Raw genomic sequence first — 19,061 nt, 5'->3', positions numbered from 1 at the left:
GGTAATCTCTAGTTAGTTGTCTATGGGTAGATAGATATCGTTCCTCTCAAGACTCAACTCACCCTTCCATGAGCGCATTGTAACTCGCCTCGATTTCGATGTCGATCGCAGACACGTGCAGCGAATGGTACTCCAGAGCGAGGAACTCGTGACTTCCGCTTCCGTTCGCGCTGTACTTGATGGGCTCGCTCGGCACGGATGCGAAATTGCTCAAGAAGTAGCAACCAGGTCGCCCGGCCGCGCGAGCTTCCTGTCGACATGTGACACTAGATCGAACAGCGGCCCGACCTTCGACAGCCGGTTGGCGGAAATGTTCGCGGGTATGCTAGGTGGTTTCCGGCATATGTTCGTGACGCGCGACCGTCGTCTGCTTTTGCCGATAAACCTCGCGATGACAGTTTTGACGCAGTTCTGGAGTTTGACAAGCTTCAAATCTAATCGATAGATCTTACCCTTTCCTGATGAAAGCTGTTTAATCTTTTGTTTATCTTTAATATTGTTCATCTTTAATATTTTGATATTAATATAATCTCTCAAACTCTTGCTAAAATTGCGAAACCTAATCGAGAGATCTTGTCCTTTTCCAATAAAAGTATTGCTATTTACAATCTTTTGTTTATAATCTTCAATATTTTAATATTCGCGAAAAGAACGATTTTGCTAAAATATGAAAAAATTTAAATACAGATCTGAAAATAATTTTGTTGTATTATTAAAATATATAATTATGTAAATATAGAAAATATGATAAACGATGCTGCAAAAAATTTTGACATTCTAGTAATCAGTTTGAGCGTCCTACATAATTATTTTGACGGTCCAACAAAATTTTTTTTTAGATCTTTTCTGTATCTAGCTAAATTTTTAGATGCTTCAGCAAAACCGTTCTTTCCGTGTTTCGCAGATTCTTGCTAAAATTTTAGTTTTCCCATTTTAAAGACCCAATATAACGAAGCGTCAAATTATTCATAAACTCTTTGAAGCAGAAACTGCTTAATATTGATTAAAAAAAAATCTAAAGCTATAAAAAAATCTTGGATGAATCTCAAATTTGCATGTTGTAAAACTCATGTAACGTAGAATGCGTCGTTTCACAATAGGATTCAGGAGAAAAACGTGAATTCGGAATACAATGATTCGAAACGTAACAACGGGCATTCGCAGCGACAGTCGCTGTGGACATTTATGAACGCGAGACAGATTCGATATTTCGCCCAAACGAGACGGCTCGAATTCCACGTCTCGCGTATCACAGAGCCGACATACAAAAATCCACGTTGTCCCTCTACCGACGACCGATTTGTATGCGACCGTCCGTTCCCGTCGCTGGGACAAATCTCCCCTCGCAACGTTTTATACGGATATAAGTATTAAATTCGTGCGCGATAAATCATGTTACACAGCGAGCGCCGCACTTAAAGCGTCTCGCGCTCGCTCACACGAAGCTCAACGCGACGGCCGCGGATAGCTCGAGGACAGGCCATTTCCAGCGTTGTTTCATTTATTGCACCTGTCATACGTACCGCGTCGCGCCTACGGTAGGCCAGGGGCTGATTTTTCAAACAGGTTCCCCTGACACGTTCGCACCGGTCCGGTTGCTTCGCGAACGCCGCGAATCCCACACCCGCTTTGTCGCACTCGTTTCCACTCTCGTTGATGCTGCTCGCTGGTATCACGAGATATTCGCCCGACCCTAGGTTGAACATCAAAATATCATTTGATAAAGTATCTCGTATTCAATGTATAATTATTTAAGCTTTTTAACTTGACTACTTTGCAAAGTCAACTAATTAGTAACGTAACAAGATTAAGTTATAAATAGTTGCACAGTAAGAATGATTTTGCTAAAATATATAAAAATTTAGAAATATCCGCGAGAAAATAATTTTAAATTATCAAAATAATTATATAGGATAATTATATAGGATTCAAATTAGTTGGTAGAATATTAAAATTTTTGCAGTATTGTCATTAAATCAATTAATGTTTAAGCGTTTATAATCATTTTGATAGTCTGGCAAAATTATTCTCAGATCTGTATCTAGCTAAATTTTTTAATACTTTAATAAAATCATTCTTTCTGTGTAAGTATTATTTTACAAATATTAAAATTTTAAAATGGTTACGACAGATTTTATTGTATTGTTTATTATATTTATTATGTTATTATAATTATATATTATTAAACTTGACATAATAATTTGAATTGAAATTTTTCTACACATTATAATACACGTTTTATAACTCCATATTTTTTAATATTTGATTCGCTATTTGAAAATCTCAATTAAATTTTTAATAAGAAAAATTAATTAAAATTCAAATGAAATTGTAACTTTACATTTTTGGCATATCTTAAATTAAATGCATTTGATCTTTTTAATTACGGAGAAAAAAATGTGAAATTATTCTTTTAGATATTCAGATATAATTATTTTGCCCTCCGTTTTGTACAATAATTTTCGAAAATACAAACTCGCGTGTGCAATTTTAAGAGGAGGGCGTTGAAACATTTCGGGTTCGATACCTTCGGCAGGATATTCAAAGCCTTTTGATGTCACCGATGACGGTACCAAAAGACGATCACGAACGACATCCAAATTAGGAATTTCGTCCTCCTCTCGTCCTAGCATTTTCACTTCCTTGTAGGCGAAAGCGATCGTATCTTGGTTGCCTCTATGGTGCCTGTTGAACGTGCCCAATCTGATGGCATAAACGACCTGTCTAGCGTGAAGTTTATCGGGCCGTTTCGAACATACCCGAGTGCGCATTTAAATTCTCTCTCTCTCTCTCTCTCTCCCCCCCCCCCTCCCCCCTCTCTCTCTTCTCTCTCTCACCTGACTACGGAATCCCCGGTGAGATCTTTCCAGTAAGTCGACCCGTTCGCTAAAACGCGCTTTTCGTAAACCTGAAGATACACCGCGTGATCGACAATGGGATCCTCCAACTGATACACGGAATACCTAAAGAATTTTTCTGACGTTTATTTCCATAAAATTTTGACACTTTTGAAATTTATAAAATGATAAATAGAAAGACGATAGTCGATTTAATATGGGATAAGGTGGCACAATTTTGAACATGATATAATTCTGAACGAAGTAAGATTTGAATTTAATTTTTGAAGTTCAAGTTTAATCTTTTCTTGTTTGATATTCTTTAGTATTTTTCACACAATGAGAGTTGTCAAACTTGAACCTTGAAAATTGGATTCAAATTTTATTTTGTTCAAAATTGTACCTTGTTCAAAATTGTACCACCTTAGTCTACAGAGCAGAGTTTCCTGAACTTTTGTAAATCGCGACCCACTTTTTAGAACAGCAAACTCCACGACTCACCTAGCTAGATGAATATAGAAAAACGGAGGAGGTTGGGAATTGATTATTTATTTACACTTAATTTTACTACTCTCCTTTTTTATTAGATACACTTTTATTAATATATTTTTCAGATGTATGAGATGTACGTGAAAAATGCGCTTGTTACCTATATTTATGTATTAATAACAGCCTTAATTCGAGTTCGACATTGATGCGATGAGTAATTTTCAAGCACAATGAGTTTGATAATTATTTCGCAATTTGGTTTTAATTCCTATCATCGCTAAAAAGCCAATTTCACACATGTACGAAGTCGTAAAAGAGCAGCACTCTTAATATAATGAAATGTACTTTAACATTCTAAAATTTTTCGCGACTCACTAAAATTCGGCTTGCGACCCACATTTTGCGGATCCTTGATATAGAGACTTTCGAAATATATGTGACGGACACTATAAAATGTCTTCGTAGCGATTATCTGTTAATTAATTTACGTCATGTCAACTACAGAAACCATCAGAAACGTGAAACAAAACACTCATCTTTGTTTTTGTTGCGTCTGTACTCTGCAATTGTTGCCGCGCGTAACATTGTGTGTAAAAATGAAAATAAGTGATCGAGAGCCATTGGCCGTCATTTTAATGTTTTAATAAACCATTGGTTCATATCGCTATTATATGCATGACTGCCTCGTAATGTTTTTAATAAACTTTATTGACAGGTAAAGCTACATACTCATTGCAACAAATGAAGTAAAAGTTTTTTAATTTTTATTAAATAATGGTATTGTTTGCAGTCAATGAATTTACAAAAATTATACCACTATACTTACATTTTTATATTTTGTATTTACAATTTACGTATGAAAAATCATACATTTTCTATTTTTTTCCCTCCTTTGACCTTTATCTATTTATTGTTTACTATTAACATTTGTCTCTTTCTCATACTTTCGAATGTTATCACATTTTCTTTATATTTTCCGTTATAATCGCTATAACCTTATCGCGTTCGCGATTGATAAGCGTCGAGAAAAAGTTTGCATTCGGTTACATTCTTTTTCTCAATGAAACCAGCGTTATATGCGTTATGAATCACCACGATCAGTCCACGATCCCTTTAAATCCCCATAGGCGACCTACCATAAATCACTAAAGCGCAAACAATGCGCGGATTCGAGATATTTGGCCGCATCGATATTCGGTGGGTGTCGACGATCCGTGCAGTCTTGACCACCGCGGATTTGCGCCGTGCTGGGATCGACTTCCGATCCATCGACTTCCGTCCGACTTCCGTCGCGTCCGCGCCGCCGTCTCACGTTGCTTCTCGCGAACTTCCGAAAGTTCTCAGCGTTTCTTTTCTCCGTGGCGACGTAACGTCTCGAAAATCTTGCCGTGGCATCATCGACGTCATACTTCGGCTCAAGAGACATCATTAATAAGTGTCTTCTGAAACGCCGCTGGTTTTCAGTCTCCAAAATAACTTTCGTCCGCTGACTGCCTTTCTTCCTCTTCTTCTTTATCTTCCGCTGCTTTGTCTTCCTCCTTGTCGGACTTGAAGCTTTCTGGCGGTTCCTAAGTACGTGATTACCTTTCCGGAAATCGTGACGCTCGCTGACATCTCGTTTCTTGTTTGGAACGCTACGAGACAATGTGAGATTACGGGATCCGTCATGTGAAAAGATAATAAAGCTAATTATCAAAGTTCTTGGACAATGTTAAATTTGTCCTCTATAACTGAATGTCTTCTTCAAAATAATTTACTTACACTGAGGAAAAAATTGTTAACTTGCCTAAATGTGATTTAGTTCATAGTGATTATTTAATTCAAGTATATATTTAGATTAACCAAATCTTGTAATTTAAAACATGTTATTTGTTTCAATTAATAAATATTGCTTGACAATTTGTTACCATCGCATTGAATCAATTAATATTTTTTTAAAACAATAACTTTTTTTTCTCAGTGTAGAAATTTTCACAATAAAATTTTTAATAAAATGGTGAAAAATAAACAGGACAAAATTAGAAATCAGGAAAATATCAGGGAAATTAAAAAAGTTCAGGGAAATTGGAGAAAAGGTTTTGTAAAATTTTCTGGAAAATCAAAAATCTTTGTCTTGAAGTTTAACAAAATATCTACTTAGTTTTGGAATACTATTAACTTAACAATTAAATGCAAGAGCAATATCATTCAAATTAATAGTAATTTACATTGCTCTCTCATCAAAATATTTCGCGGTTCCCAAATCAAAACGAAAGTACAAAAAATTTTTAAACATTATTGAAAATATCAAGAAAAATTATGAAATTTTATTTGGAAATAAGTGAAAAGTTATGGAACTTTAGGATTAGGAATTTGTGATAACCGTGATAAATAATGCAAATCCTCTCCCCAGTTAAATTAAATATTTTATACTAAATGTTTTTTTAATCTCATTAATTCTTTGTAACAGACCTTATATGTTCATGCACGATTTCTTTGTCAATTCTAGAAATGCCAATATTATCGTTCATTAATGAAGAAGTTGACGAATATCGACTAGAGGTATCTTCTCTTTTTAACGAACTTAATCCTCCGTCGACAGTGGATAAAGCATCATTGGTCGAAAGTTTTGCCAGAGGGCCATTTCCGACGACGTTCCCTTCGATCTTAAACGAATCACTTCTACCGCTAACGAGATTTGGGTCAGGAGGGCAGTTAATCTTACCGCGGACGCGCCGAAATACGATTTTTCCCGGCGTTGCAGTTCCGCCCGGTACTTTGCGCGATTCCCGCAGTTTCTTATCGATCGACAATCGCCGCGTGGCTGCCCGATGTTCCCCGATCCAATCTCCCGGAGGACCTTCTCTCATGGAACGGTTAAGCAATTTCATTCTCGTTTCGCACCGATCTGATATCCCCGCCTGCCTGGTCCTCTTCGACTTCGAATACTCGGGCCTGTTTTCTCTCATGGCACCGATTCTATCTAATAAAGTATTTCGCGAGACATCGATATCACGCGGAAGTGTCAGCCTGACGGTGTCATTTGCGGCACCGGTCGATTCCGATCGCCGAAACTCGGTATTTTTATTCCTTGCCAAATATTTCTTCTGGAAAGATTCGATTTTATCCTCGGAATTTGTCACGGAAGCAACCCCTTGTTTACCAAAGTGAAGTCGATCGACGGAACTACGAATTTCGTCCCGTGGCCACGAAGACGAACGATTCGTTTGGCTGCCGTCCAATTGAGATTTATTTCCTCCCAACTCGTCTTTTGAACCTTTAAAGGAAACGTTTGAATTTTGTTTTACACCCGTTAGGTCAACTTCGGTATTTTTCCGAGAGGCATCTTTGCGAAGAGACTTTCGTTCGGGCTCATAAAATAGAAAGAACTTGAACATCACAGAAGAAGTCGTGCTCGATAAAGTGGAGGTGTATACTTCCTTTCTCGTGGAAGTCTCAAAGAGCGTGAATAGCCCTTCGTCCTTGAACATTTTATCGGAAGAGGTTGGCAAGGTGGATGCTGCCGGAGAAGGTGCTTCAGTAAAGGACTCAAAAGTATTGTCACCCAAAGGCGATGATTCCTCGCGTATCCTTTCCGTAATTGTCGATCGCCACTCAGTGGTCAGAAGATCCTGTCTCGTTCTTCCTGATTTTATTACCGTTTTATCAGTAGCACTTTTCTGCCGTTCCACGTGACTTGGGACATTAATAATATTCTTCACGTGAATCACCGTCTCGCCGATTTGAGTTCTACATCATTGGAAAAGTGTTAAATTTAACACATTTCCCAAATGATCCACTCAAATTTATGTGTTAATTTGACACAAGATGAATATGTTAAAAAGTAACACAAATATTATTTAAAAAGATTAAACATAAAAAAAGATAATACTGACACAGTTTGTAAACAAATCGTGGAAGCATAATTTCTTCAGTAAAGTTAATATTTATGATATAGTTAAATTAACATATTTTCATCTTAAAATTTACATCTTAAAATATATTATTTTTATGTGATTTGTTTTCTTATTTATAAATTGTGTTATTTTGAGAACTAAGAAATGTTGAATATAAATTCAACACAAACTATTTAAATAACATAATCACATTATGTTAAATTAACACTCGAATATGTTAAAAAATTCAACACAAAAGTTTAGCAAAGAACTCGAGTGGACCGTTTCCAAAACAAATACGTAATGTTTTTTACTGTATAGGACAAGGCGGCTCTTCATCCTCCGCGATGATCCTCAGCAGTTTCATCATGAATCTTACGATGGCCATCATGTTTCTCATGCGAATTGCATTAATCGATTTATCGTTGCATTTATTAGATTCAGATGGTGTCACGGTAGAACAGGTTTCATTCGTTGTGCATTTAACTGCAACTTCAAGAATACCGTTCTGCAATTGCGTTGACGGAGAGGACTTCATGGTTACCGCATTCTGGTCATTTACAGTCGTTTCGTAGAGTTTGGGCGGAAAAGTTTCAGTGAGATCATCGTCTCGATAATTACTCCAAGTTTGCAACTCGGGCGAAATCGTCTCTGTAATTTCAAGTTTCCGAACAGTTGTGGGCATTTTGTAACAACCGAAACTAGCATTCCACGAGTCCTCGCAAGGACAACACACCGTCTCGGTTTTCCCATCATTTGTTAAATCGGCGTTCGGCTTTTCGAAACCGATGTGCAGCAATGGTACGACGTGCAGAGTAATATTTGGGTCAGTCGGCTTGGATTGGTTCGTTTCGATCGTAGGAACGTCGATTCGATGTCGAGGTTCTTTTCTATCCTGATCTTTTAAACTATCGTTGTTGACCAAGACAGATCCCAAAATATCCGGAAAATACACCGGATTCGCGGATGAACGAGAATCCAATTTGTCGGTTGCCCCGCCAATTCGCCCGGAAATCACCGTTCCGTTCGTTCTGTCCACTTTCCCGTTCGATTCGATCGAGTAATCCGTTAGAAAAACCTGCTTGGGCGATCTCGAGTTCGCGTTATGCTTATCCAATCGCTTCTCGATGCGGGAGGGATTTTTTTTTACCAACTTTCGTTCCTCTTCACTTCTTTCCATCAGATCGAAAAACTTCTCGGGAGACTTTATCGGAACTTGGTTCACATTCGTCTTTCCAACTTCCTGACTTTCGTCCGTTATCGTATTTAGTGAATCACTCGCTTCGTCATTTGCACGTTCGCTTATAGACAAGAGATCAAACGTTTGAGATTCCACGTTTGAATCATTCAGAAGGAGATTAATGACGGTAGTTTCAATCGCCCTGATAGTGTTCGACAATCCTGTGGAAACTGAGGCCTGTGTAGCTGAAAATCCATCGGGAATGGCATCAAAGCTTATCAACATCGGCGTTTGATTGAAACCGTGTATCTGAATCTTCCCCATTAACGAAATTTTGATTCCTTCGTTTTGTGACACTGCCGAATCTTGTAATGAATCGTTTGATATTTTTCCAGCATTCGATAGATTGTAATTATTTACAATAGATAGATTGTGATTATTTACAGTAGGGGAGTTTATAATTTCTCTTATATTAAATATTGGCTGAGTTCCGTAAAAAGATTCATCTCGTAAATAATTTTCATTAATATTCTTAGGGAACGGAAAAGACTCCTCGTTAATCTCTTCGTAAGAGCGAGAATTTCTTAAAATATTTTTAGAATTATCAAAACTTTTTTCTTGTACTGAGTTATCATTATTGATAGTTCTTTGGATAATAGATTTTTCTTCTGCTTCGAGAGGAACTTCTAGCATTTTATCGTCGTTAAAGTTTGCAGGATCAGATGATTCGGGAACAACTTTGATATCACGCGGTCTTTTCGAAGAGTTTGTATTCTTATTCTTAACTTTCTTTTTGTTATTCCTGTAATTACTATCATAATTAATAGCAATATTAATTAATGGCTTTATTATGTATAGACTTTATTATGTATATATTATATTATATTAATTATATATTAATAATACATATTAATAATATATATGCCATAATTATATGTAGTTATTATAAATAGGTATTATTTTTGTATTGAATCTTTATATTACTTAAAATAAAAATTGTTGCAACGGACGTAACAAAGTAGTGCACCGAAAAATCAGTATTTGATCAAGTTGTGTTTGATTGATTCTATACCTATTCAAAATCTCACTCCGTTTACAGTCAACTAATTTGACTCATATTTTGCCTTGGATGTTAAGGTCCTGGAGTATCTATTGCCGACAACAGAATTTGAAAAAGTTAAGTCATTTTTGAGAAATTTTACAGATGGACAATCGGACGGCCAGACCAACAGTGAAATTATAACATAGCTTGCTACGCTGCACTGCTTATTAATAATTATCATGAATTTTTTTAATAATGACATAAATTTTCCTCAATTTTTTACGTTGTTTTTCCATGTTCTCGTCAAATAATTTTAATATTACTAGAAAGCATTAATAATCAGTAGTACTTGTCAAATGTACGAATAATATCAATATGTAATCAGCTTTTGAAAATTCATACGAAGTTATAAAAAATTATACACAGATAACTCGTTTCCATACAAATAAAAAAAGGATTATTAATTAATCTATACGTGTACATTGAAATAAATATTAACTTTTAATAAATATTAATTTGAGTAATTCTGAATAAATATTTACTATACGTAAACATATTTATATTTATTTGATACAAAAACCAGTAATTTGACTTGACTATTTTTTTATTGAGTAAATATTTATTTACCGTAAGTAAATGCTTACTTAATATTACTCAAAGAAATATATAAGAAAGAAATATTAAGATTTAGTAATTTTTCTTCAGTATAAAGTATTACATAACAGGAATTTTGCATCAATGAGAATCCCGGCTATATCAAAATTAATATCTACTATTAATAACCTTGAGATTGCCTCTTCGTTATTCGCCTGCATATCGTCAGAGAGCATCGCTACATCATAGACAGCAACTGTTCTTTCCTCCGGCATCATAGGTCGTGTAACATCGGCATTCCCGTACGCCAATCGATCCGTCTTGGCCACCAATTTCCGTGGATCTCGATTCTCGCCCCGGCCAGGCAGATTCTCGAGATACAATAAATCATCCCTCCTAGCAATAGCTTCATTATCACTTGAGTCATTCTCTCGGTCTGTTTCGCTTTCATCGTTCGCGTAATATTCGTCATCGACGTCGTTGATATTCTCGATATAATCAGATCCTCCACTCGACAATAGTCGTCTACTCGATCGATGCCAATCCAATCGAGCGGCACGTTTCTCACTTTCCACGAGACTCTTCTCGGTGTTTGCCTTATCCGATACTGATGATGACTTCCTTTTGATCTTATTGATTATTTTACGGACAATGTCATGCACTTTGCCTCGAGGACGTTGAAGGTATTGTTTCTCAGCGGAAACGCGACTTACTCGGGAATCTGCAAGATTTTCATTAATCTTCCTCGTGTCCTCGTGTCTCCGTTGTCGTGCGAGATCGTTGGAGAACAGCGGTGAGATCTTTTTGTCGACACTTTTAGCCGCGACGTCGAGCTCACGCGACTCGCCCTTATCGTCCGGTATCATCAATTTCACACCGCGAATGACAGTATCCGTTTCACGACTCTTGTCCTGGTATCCGAGACTTCTTACGCAAGTCAGTAATATCCTACCCATGAATGATTTTTCCTGTGGTTCTGCGCCGCGATCCGACAAATCGTTTGCGCTCACATTGGCGGTTCTTGCGTTCTCCGACACGTTCACCGCGATTTTTCGCACCACCGCGATTCTGTCGATCTCGGCCTCCATTCGCCCACCGAATGTCTTTTCCGATCTCCGATCTATTTCCAATTTTTCGCGCACCGATCCGGAAAGGTCCGTTCGTAACGGTGGAATTTTTGTCGGACCTGCAGGCGAAGTACCGACCGACACCGATGTAATTTCATAATTTCGCGAATAAATGTCTTTGTCGTTTTTAAGCTTTATAACGGTGAAGTTCTTCAGATTATCTTGCTTATCTCGTTTCTTCTCTCGCACATGCGAATTGAGATTATCTTCAACGGTACGAAACCTAACATTACGTCTTACAATATCTTGAAGAGCAGCATTGAGCTTTTGTGTCTCATCTCGATTTTCGCAACTGCGTCGAGAGAAGAATCCTCGGCTCGCAGGATAATCCAATTCGCCGGCTAATCTTTTTTCAATTCTAGAACGTAATTCAGTCAGCTCTGTTATATTCGGAGACTTTCCGTTTTTATTCAAACCCGTTCTTCCATTTCGATGAGCCTCTTCATCTTCGCTGTCGTAGTCGTAGAAGATCAAGGAATCGCGATTGCCTGCCGCGTGGTTGAAGTCCGAACTCTTGCCTCTCGTCTGTGCGACATCGGAAGAAACTGTAGTTGATGAAGTCCATCCTGAGGAAGTGTTCTGAAAATAATCTGCCGACTTGTACCGGTGCTTTCTTCTTCCTTTAATCTTCTGAATAGGTTCAAATTGATTCGCTGCGATTATCTGCTGCTTTTCTGTAGTACGATACCAAGGGTGCTCCTTAATCTCCTTTTCCGCATCCATCATTTTTATGCTTATAACACAATTGCTAATTTCCTGTCGTCGTTTTCCGTTTTTCTCAGTTTTGTTCGACGCTCTTTGCGTTTTTGTTTTGGACGAGATGCTCAAGTTAGGCCTTCTAGGTTGAAATTTCGGTTTAGAGACCGTCATTTCGTGAGTGATTGTTGTTGCTTTCGTTTCCTCCATTAAAGTAGTGTCGTCCAGAGAGATCTCATCATGCATCTCTTCCAAAAATGGTATCGTTTTCAGCGGACGGATCGAAGGTCGGAAAGTTACGTCCGTGATCTTGGTGGTGGTCTCCAAGGTCGTCGTGAACTCAGTGACGGTCGTCTCTTCTTCAAGCGGCAAGGTTTCTGCTTCCGTGATTTCATCGGTCGGCATGCCCAGCATGATGGGCGTGTATTGTCTCACGATTCGATCCACTAGCTTGGCAATTTCCTCTTTCTCTCGGGACCTTTCTAGGAAACCCTCCGAATTTTCCAGAAACGGTTCTTTGGTATAATAAAAATCTGTTTCTTTCCTGCTTAACGAAATTTCTTCAGGTTCAGTAACCGACACACTATCGCGTGATGAAAGCATCGGGTCGATCGGCGAGCCTTCAGGCTTCATGGAATTGCCAGCAATTATCTGTAGAGAGTTGTTATTAAGTTCGAGGAATCTCACGTTATTCGTTTCAACTCGCTCGCCCTCGCTTCGAGTGTTCAATGCTTCAGGAGACGTTGTTTCCGTGAAACTATTCGCCCAACTGCTAGATAATGTTCCAAGTGGATCACCAGTGACCTCGAAATAGTCACTGACATTTTTGTTCCATGAAGTATCCGATAAAAGTTTCTGCGTGAAAACTTCCGTCTGCCTCATTGCGAATTCGGTTGCATAAATTGAATTTTTTGATTCATTAAAATTAACTTCTCTTGAGACATTAAATTTCTGTGTAATCGGTGATGACAGAAAAGGACCGATGACGAGTTTGAGAAAGAGAGATCCTTTATAGTCGGTGGAATCTTTTTGCTTAATTAATGATGTAATCGTAACTTCATTACTAGTTATCATAGATTCCGCGAATGAATTTTCATTCACAGTTGATCGCTGATATTTATCAATTAATTCTGCAGGTTTATCGCCATGAATCATAAACGGCTTGTCCGATCTGCCATTTCCTCGCGAAAGCGAATTGTGTTCTAGTTCATCCTGAATTTTAGGGATATCAATTTTTGCGATTTCATTCTTTGTACCTACTTTGAAATTCTTTGGAGTTTCTTGAATAATTTTTGTAGAGTCTTCCTCGATAGAATCTTCTTTCAGGACGTTGCTTATTCGCATGAACTTGTCCTCGATCCGCTTATCGACGCTGTTCTTTTCGCCATCTTTATTGTTGAAGTAGAAGGGATTATCGTTCTCTTCGAATTGGACTTTCCTATGAGAACGATCGAATTTCAAAATCACTTGTTTCTTCGGACTTTTACTACTTCCAGTATCTGGTATTTGCTTAGAGTAAGCCTCAGGTTGAATATAATCAATAAAGCATTGCGTTTTGCAGCGCGAGGCTTTATCTGTCAGACTGTTGCTCCGCTTGTCTATATCAAAAACTTTCTTTCCGGTTTGAAGATGTCTTCGAAAACGTCTATCGCGCTTCGAAAATTTGTTCCACAAACTGTCACGTTTAAAGTCCGGCAACGCGTGCTTCCGCAGTTCACGGCCCGACTTCTCGAAGCGCTTCAACTTCTCTCCGACAACGTCCTTGTCTTCGCGAAACTTCTCGGCGCCCTTCGACTTCTGCAACTTCCGGTGGGTCTTCCAGAATTTGTAACTGTTTTTCAAGTTCACGTCTTTCGGCGCTCGCTCGGGCGAGTTATACATTTTGTGCGATCCTCGGTCTTCGTTTAAATCGTCGAAGGCAAATCCTTGTATCTCGTTAGCTGGTAACGAACCGCGAGTTTCTGATTCCAGGATTTTCATCAATGATTTATCTGCGGAACGAGCAGCGACGGTGGACGTGGATAATTCTTCCAGCCGCGAGATTTTATTGGAAGAGGAGAGATTTTGTAATCTTGTAAAAGCAGGAACGGTCGAGATTCGCGTCGATACATTAGCATTTTCCGTTTTTCTCTCCTTGCTGCTTGCATTATCTCTTCGAATCGCGGCTGCACTTAAGTTTTTTCTCACAATCGAAGCGTTTCTCAACGCGTTAACGTTACCCGAGATGTCCTCCGACGCTCTAAATCCACATTGTCTCTCTTCACCTTCCGTCGACGAACGCGTTTCCGATATCACAATTTTTGATAATAGCGCGAATATGTTCTCCTCGAAACTATTCGATTCTATCGTTGATAACGCGGTACCATAATTAATATTCTCATCGATATCCCAGGAATAAAAAATTCGATGGTCGTGGGAATACTTCCGTTATCAAACAGCGCATTATCACCGTTGGAGAACGCATTCTTCTCTGTTCGTCTCGAAAATTGACTCTCTTCCGGAATTCGTGACGAGTGTATTGCTAGGGACGTCGATGTGTAATCGAAGGTATTTTCTGGGTGAGCTGCACCATCAAATCGATCTTTTGCCATTCCCTCGTGAATTCCACTTTCTGAAACCGACCCGTCGCACTTCTCCAGCTTGAGAAACTCCCGATTATCCTCTTTGCTGCCCATTTTCACAAAAGCCTGTTCATCTTCCAACCTCGTTACTTTGGAAGGATCATCCACAGCTGATCCTTGAATCAAAGCTCGACTGTCGCTCTGATGATCAAGGAATTTCGGAGATTTTAATTTGTTAGACTCATCATCGACTATATTCGTGAATTTTGTAATTGTATTTGGAAAATTATCCGCAACTGATCCATAAAGCGAAGATTGGCCGTCGCTGGTCTGCCGATCGAGGGTCCGTTGATCCAATTTTCGAAATCTATCCTTCAAATCGTCAAGATCACTCCCAGCCGATAAATCATTTTTGTCCAATAAATCCTTATCGCTTTCATGTTTTATGGCTTGTTTCATGGCTCTCTCTTTCATGGCTTGCTCGTACACAGCATCAATATAAGCCTCAATCTTGCCTTTGCTCGGCGATGGATCGGAGAACGCGTTCGTCAGGACGAACGGTAGGATTTCCGCGCGATTCGCGTTCTCCGCCCTGGGAAATCCTTCAAGTGGTCGAGTGCTCTGTCGGACCGAATTGTTTTTAAGCTGTTCTTTTTCTTGTTGTTTCCGAAGAGGAGACGCTTGCTCGCCAAGTGGGCCATTAACGGCGGAAGTATTGCGGCTCGTTACTCGTCCTAGCGCATCGTTGTTCTCGATTTGGCGGTTGTGCTTTTCGTTCCTACTCCTCGTTCCGACCTGGCGCTGTGCCTCCAAATTGTCAAATAAATTCGCGCTCAACACGGACCTGTTGCGAGCTCTGTTTGCGCCATCGTCCCGTTGGTAATAGTTTGACTTGGCGGCGACCGAGCGGAAACTTTCGGCACGCTGCGCGTCCTCACAAGAACAGCAGAAACCCTGAAAGCGATCCGTTGTCTTGTTGCACGGCTCTTACTGCAGGGACATAACTTGCTTAAAGTTTAATTAAATGGCTCGCCATTGTCGGGGAAGTTTGAATAGACTGTCGTGTAAACGATGGCATCTCAAAATTATTTTTGTCCTTTAGGGCAATTTGATTCGATCGTTATAATAATTACAAAATATTTAGTACTAATAATAGCTTCATTGAGTGTAACACGAGATCGGTGAAATGCAAATATTAATTAATAATATATAACATAGAAACAATAGATAACAATTTGAATGCTAAATTGATATATTATCATAATGTATAGAAAAAGATGGTATTATGGTCATTTACATTTTATACAATAACTTTGTTAATAATCAATATTTACATTTAAAACTTAATGATTATGACTGCATTCTGTTATTTAATGAAAATCTATTGTATTATGTATACTATAGATTTTCAGTGCTCGCAGTGAATAATAGAATGCAGCCTACATTTGTCAAAGTGTTGTTCCATTGATTCTAGACTCAAAGTTATGAAATATGTAATAATTACTTAGGACATTATTCATAAGAATATGTCGATATTGCATAATGAATCGAAAAGAAACAAATGTGGTAATGTGACTTCTCACAAAAATAGCTTTTAAAAATTGGTTTTATTTTAAAACAGTATTTAGTTATAAAATTGTATATTTATAAAAAGGTAAAATATTAAAGAATGTATGCAAATATACATACACAAATGTATGTACACAATCCTTCCATATATAGGACTCATTATTAAAATTCTATAAATTTATATCATTACAATTTGCTGTTTAATGACAACGGATGATATTAGGAAGGATTATTATACCAACTATGGTCATAATATCAACTTCTTCTTTAATGAAACTTTGTTTGACATATCTCTAAACCAAATATTTTTAAAAAATTAATATTTTACTGAAATTGACGTAATTGTTTTTTTCAGCTTTACTGATAGTTTGCTTCTTGTTTAATTTATTTGTTTTGAATAAAGACGTCTTTCTTTAATTGTACTTCTAAAATTTTTCTACATAACCATTTGTCACCCATCTATTATTTTTTTATTAAAAAAAAATAAAACTTTTACAATAATAAATCCTAATTACATAATTTTGAATTCAACAAAATTACTCTTTGATTTAAATAATATTGATAAATGCTTTTTATAGATATTTTATGTAAATATATTTGTTTTTCTATGTTATTCTTACTTGACTAAATGGTATTGGTTCTTCATTAACTAACATTTGACCGCAAGTTGGATTGTCTAGACCATCGTTACATCCAGTAAAGTTTGCTCGATGATTATTAATGACTTCTTCTTTTGCCTCTGCGTTGACAACCTTATTCCAAAGCAATCAACGTGTAGGGAAAAAGTTCTTTTTCTGGCTGCATCAGTTTAGACGTTCACTCTGTAAGCTTCAATTTGTCTTTTTTCAGCATGTAATGAGCAATAAAGAATGAAGTTCACAGTACAAACGTCCAAACCGAACAGTTTCTATTATACAAGTACACGAGTAATTAAAATAGCGCGAATTTATCATTGGTTAATACGTATTTCTGTATCAAACGTAGATAATTCAGATTACAATTAATGAGAACTATTTTGTCGACCTTAATCAACAAATTGTTGACGAACTTAATTGATAATTTATTCGGATAATTTTTATGAAAAATAGTTTCGTAATAATAGTATTATTACATTATTAGCAATAAAATCTCCCGTTTTATTATTTTTTTACAAATTTGCTGCAAAAACGGCGGTATTATCAATTAAAGACTGTCATACTGATCAAACTGATATAAATTAATTAATACACACACTTACGCCTTGAAATTTCAGTCCATACAAATGCAACAGAGGTTCTTGACGGATTTTTATAACGTACGGATTACGCAATCGAACTTTACGCATTTTTACCGGATCCAATACATGATCCACCAACATGAATTCTTCCTGCGTGTTTGTCTAATGGAATGTTATTTTATAGTAATTACTTATGATAGACCACAACTTAAAAATCTAAAAGCAAAATCTAAAATAAAATTACAATTATCTACATCATATATTAGGTGTTGGAATTAATTCGTAGCGTTTTTAATGAAAGAATGTTATTTATTTCACATGAGCATTAAAAAATACATTAATGAAAGTACTTCCCATCACTTGTAAAACGCTACGAATTAATTCCAACACCTAATATATATATATATATATATATAATTTTTAAACTGAAATAATAATTTGAACAATGTAGATAGATTAATGTATATTTAACTATACCTTTCCGACATTGTTAATTTTCATGCTAATAATCACTTTTCTCCTGCAATTTTTTATTGATTGCGTACGCGATGTTTCTCTGCTATCAGTATAATAATTAAAAATATTAAAATCAATTACTTTACGGATGATTCTAACTTTAATAATTATTTTAATTTAAATTGCGTTTGCCTACATTTCTTTCCATGTTTGTGAACAATGTTTGTGAACCAAAACAGCTCTGATTTTGATCCATGGATGATTGACAAGTGGTTCTTTGAATGAGGAACGTCGACCATTCTCATGTTCAAATCGGTTATTGTAAAATTCATGTTGGAGCCATCGTGATGTGCAGTCAGGATTTCTCGATGGATGATATTGAGGAACATAGCGAAACTCCGATATATAGGGGTGTAAATGCGGGGAAGCAGAATGAGGGCCAATTAACGGGAATACCATCTGAGTATATATATTTCAATTACTTACGACAATGTCAAGATTAATAATAGGATAATTGCTTATTTTTATAAATCTGCTCTATGTATTGGTATATTTATGTTGAAATAATTAATGAACCTTATAAAAAATTATTGTAAAAAAATGAAGTTGCTAAATGAGAGTCTATATTAGAAGATACCTGCAATATTATCCAAAGAATCTTGAAAGGACGCAAATGAGCTGGTGACATGTTAGATTATCCGGTGCGACATTGTTATCATTTGTCGAGCTCATTTTAGATGCAAAATGATATCGAGCATACTATTGCACAGTTTATCTTAAGTCTTGACGTGACGCACATGTCGTAATCTTCAATAACGGAACAAATAGATAGATAGATCAACCAAACTTCCGACCGAATGAATTAAATACTCTCGTAATGTGCACCTCGAAAATAGTAGATTTCTTTTCGTATGTCAATACGTAGTTTAAGTCAAACAGAATTTTCGAGGATGTAGGGTTATGATTTCATTAAAATCAAAGTATAACTCGATATCAATGATGAACATATTCGTCGAACAACTCGATAAATATAGATCCTTGTTTGTCAATCGAAAATTAATCAGATTATAACAGAATGAAATATATAGGATGTTCAAAGATAAGAACACACACACACACACACAATTTTAAACAGTTATGTCATTTACAAAAAAAATCTGCTATTTACTTATAAAAAATAAAGTTTATCTTCATTTTGAATAAATATTTATAATTAGTTAAATAAATTTTTTTTTTAATTTTTTATATAGTGAAAAAAAATGATGTTGATTTTCATTTCGCATAAATTAAGAGAGAATTTCATACACAAAGTTTACAAATTGACAAAGATAATAGAATAAAGTTTTGAAGCATTTTTTAAATAAGCTGTGTATTTCAATATTTTTTGATATTTTTCAATATTTATAAATATTAAAAAAT

At 36.6% G+C, this 19,061-nt stretch overlaps 1 protein-coding gene across 1 annotated transcript; it reads right to left on the bottom strand.

Annotated features, from left to right (window-relative positions):
- Positions 1 to 2,879: 2,879 nt before the first annotated feature.
- Positions 2,880 to 9,074, bottom strand: LOC105144589 (uncharacterized). The gene is made up of 3 exons (XM_087408698.1): positions 7,516 to 9,074; positions 5,778 to 7,055; positions 2,880 to 4,960 (listed from the first exon to the last, which is right to left on the bottom strand). The coding sequence occupies exons 1-3, from the start codon at positions 9,072 to 9,074 to the stop codon at positions 4,459 to 4,461; spliced, it is 3,339 nt and encodes a 1,112-aa protein (XP_087264824.1). The 3' UTR covers positions 2,880 to 4,458.
- Positions 9,075 to 19,061: the final 9,987 nt, after the last annotated feature.

The sequence above is a fragment of the Acromyrmex echinatior genome, chromosome 8 (assembly GCF_024713525.1).
Source record: "Acromyrmex echinatior isolate Ae372 chromosome 8, ASM2471352v2, whole genome shotgun sequence".
NCBI classification, from domain to species: Eukaryota; Metazoa; Arthropoda; class Insecta; order Hymenoptera; family Formicidae; genus Acromyrmex; species Acromyrmex echinatior.
The sequence above is the reverse complement of the archived record's forward strand: the minus strand, read 5'-3'. Positions and strand labels throughout refer to the sequence as shown.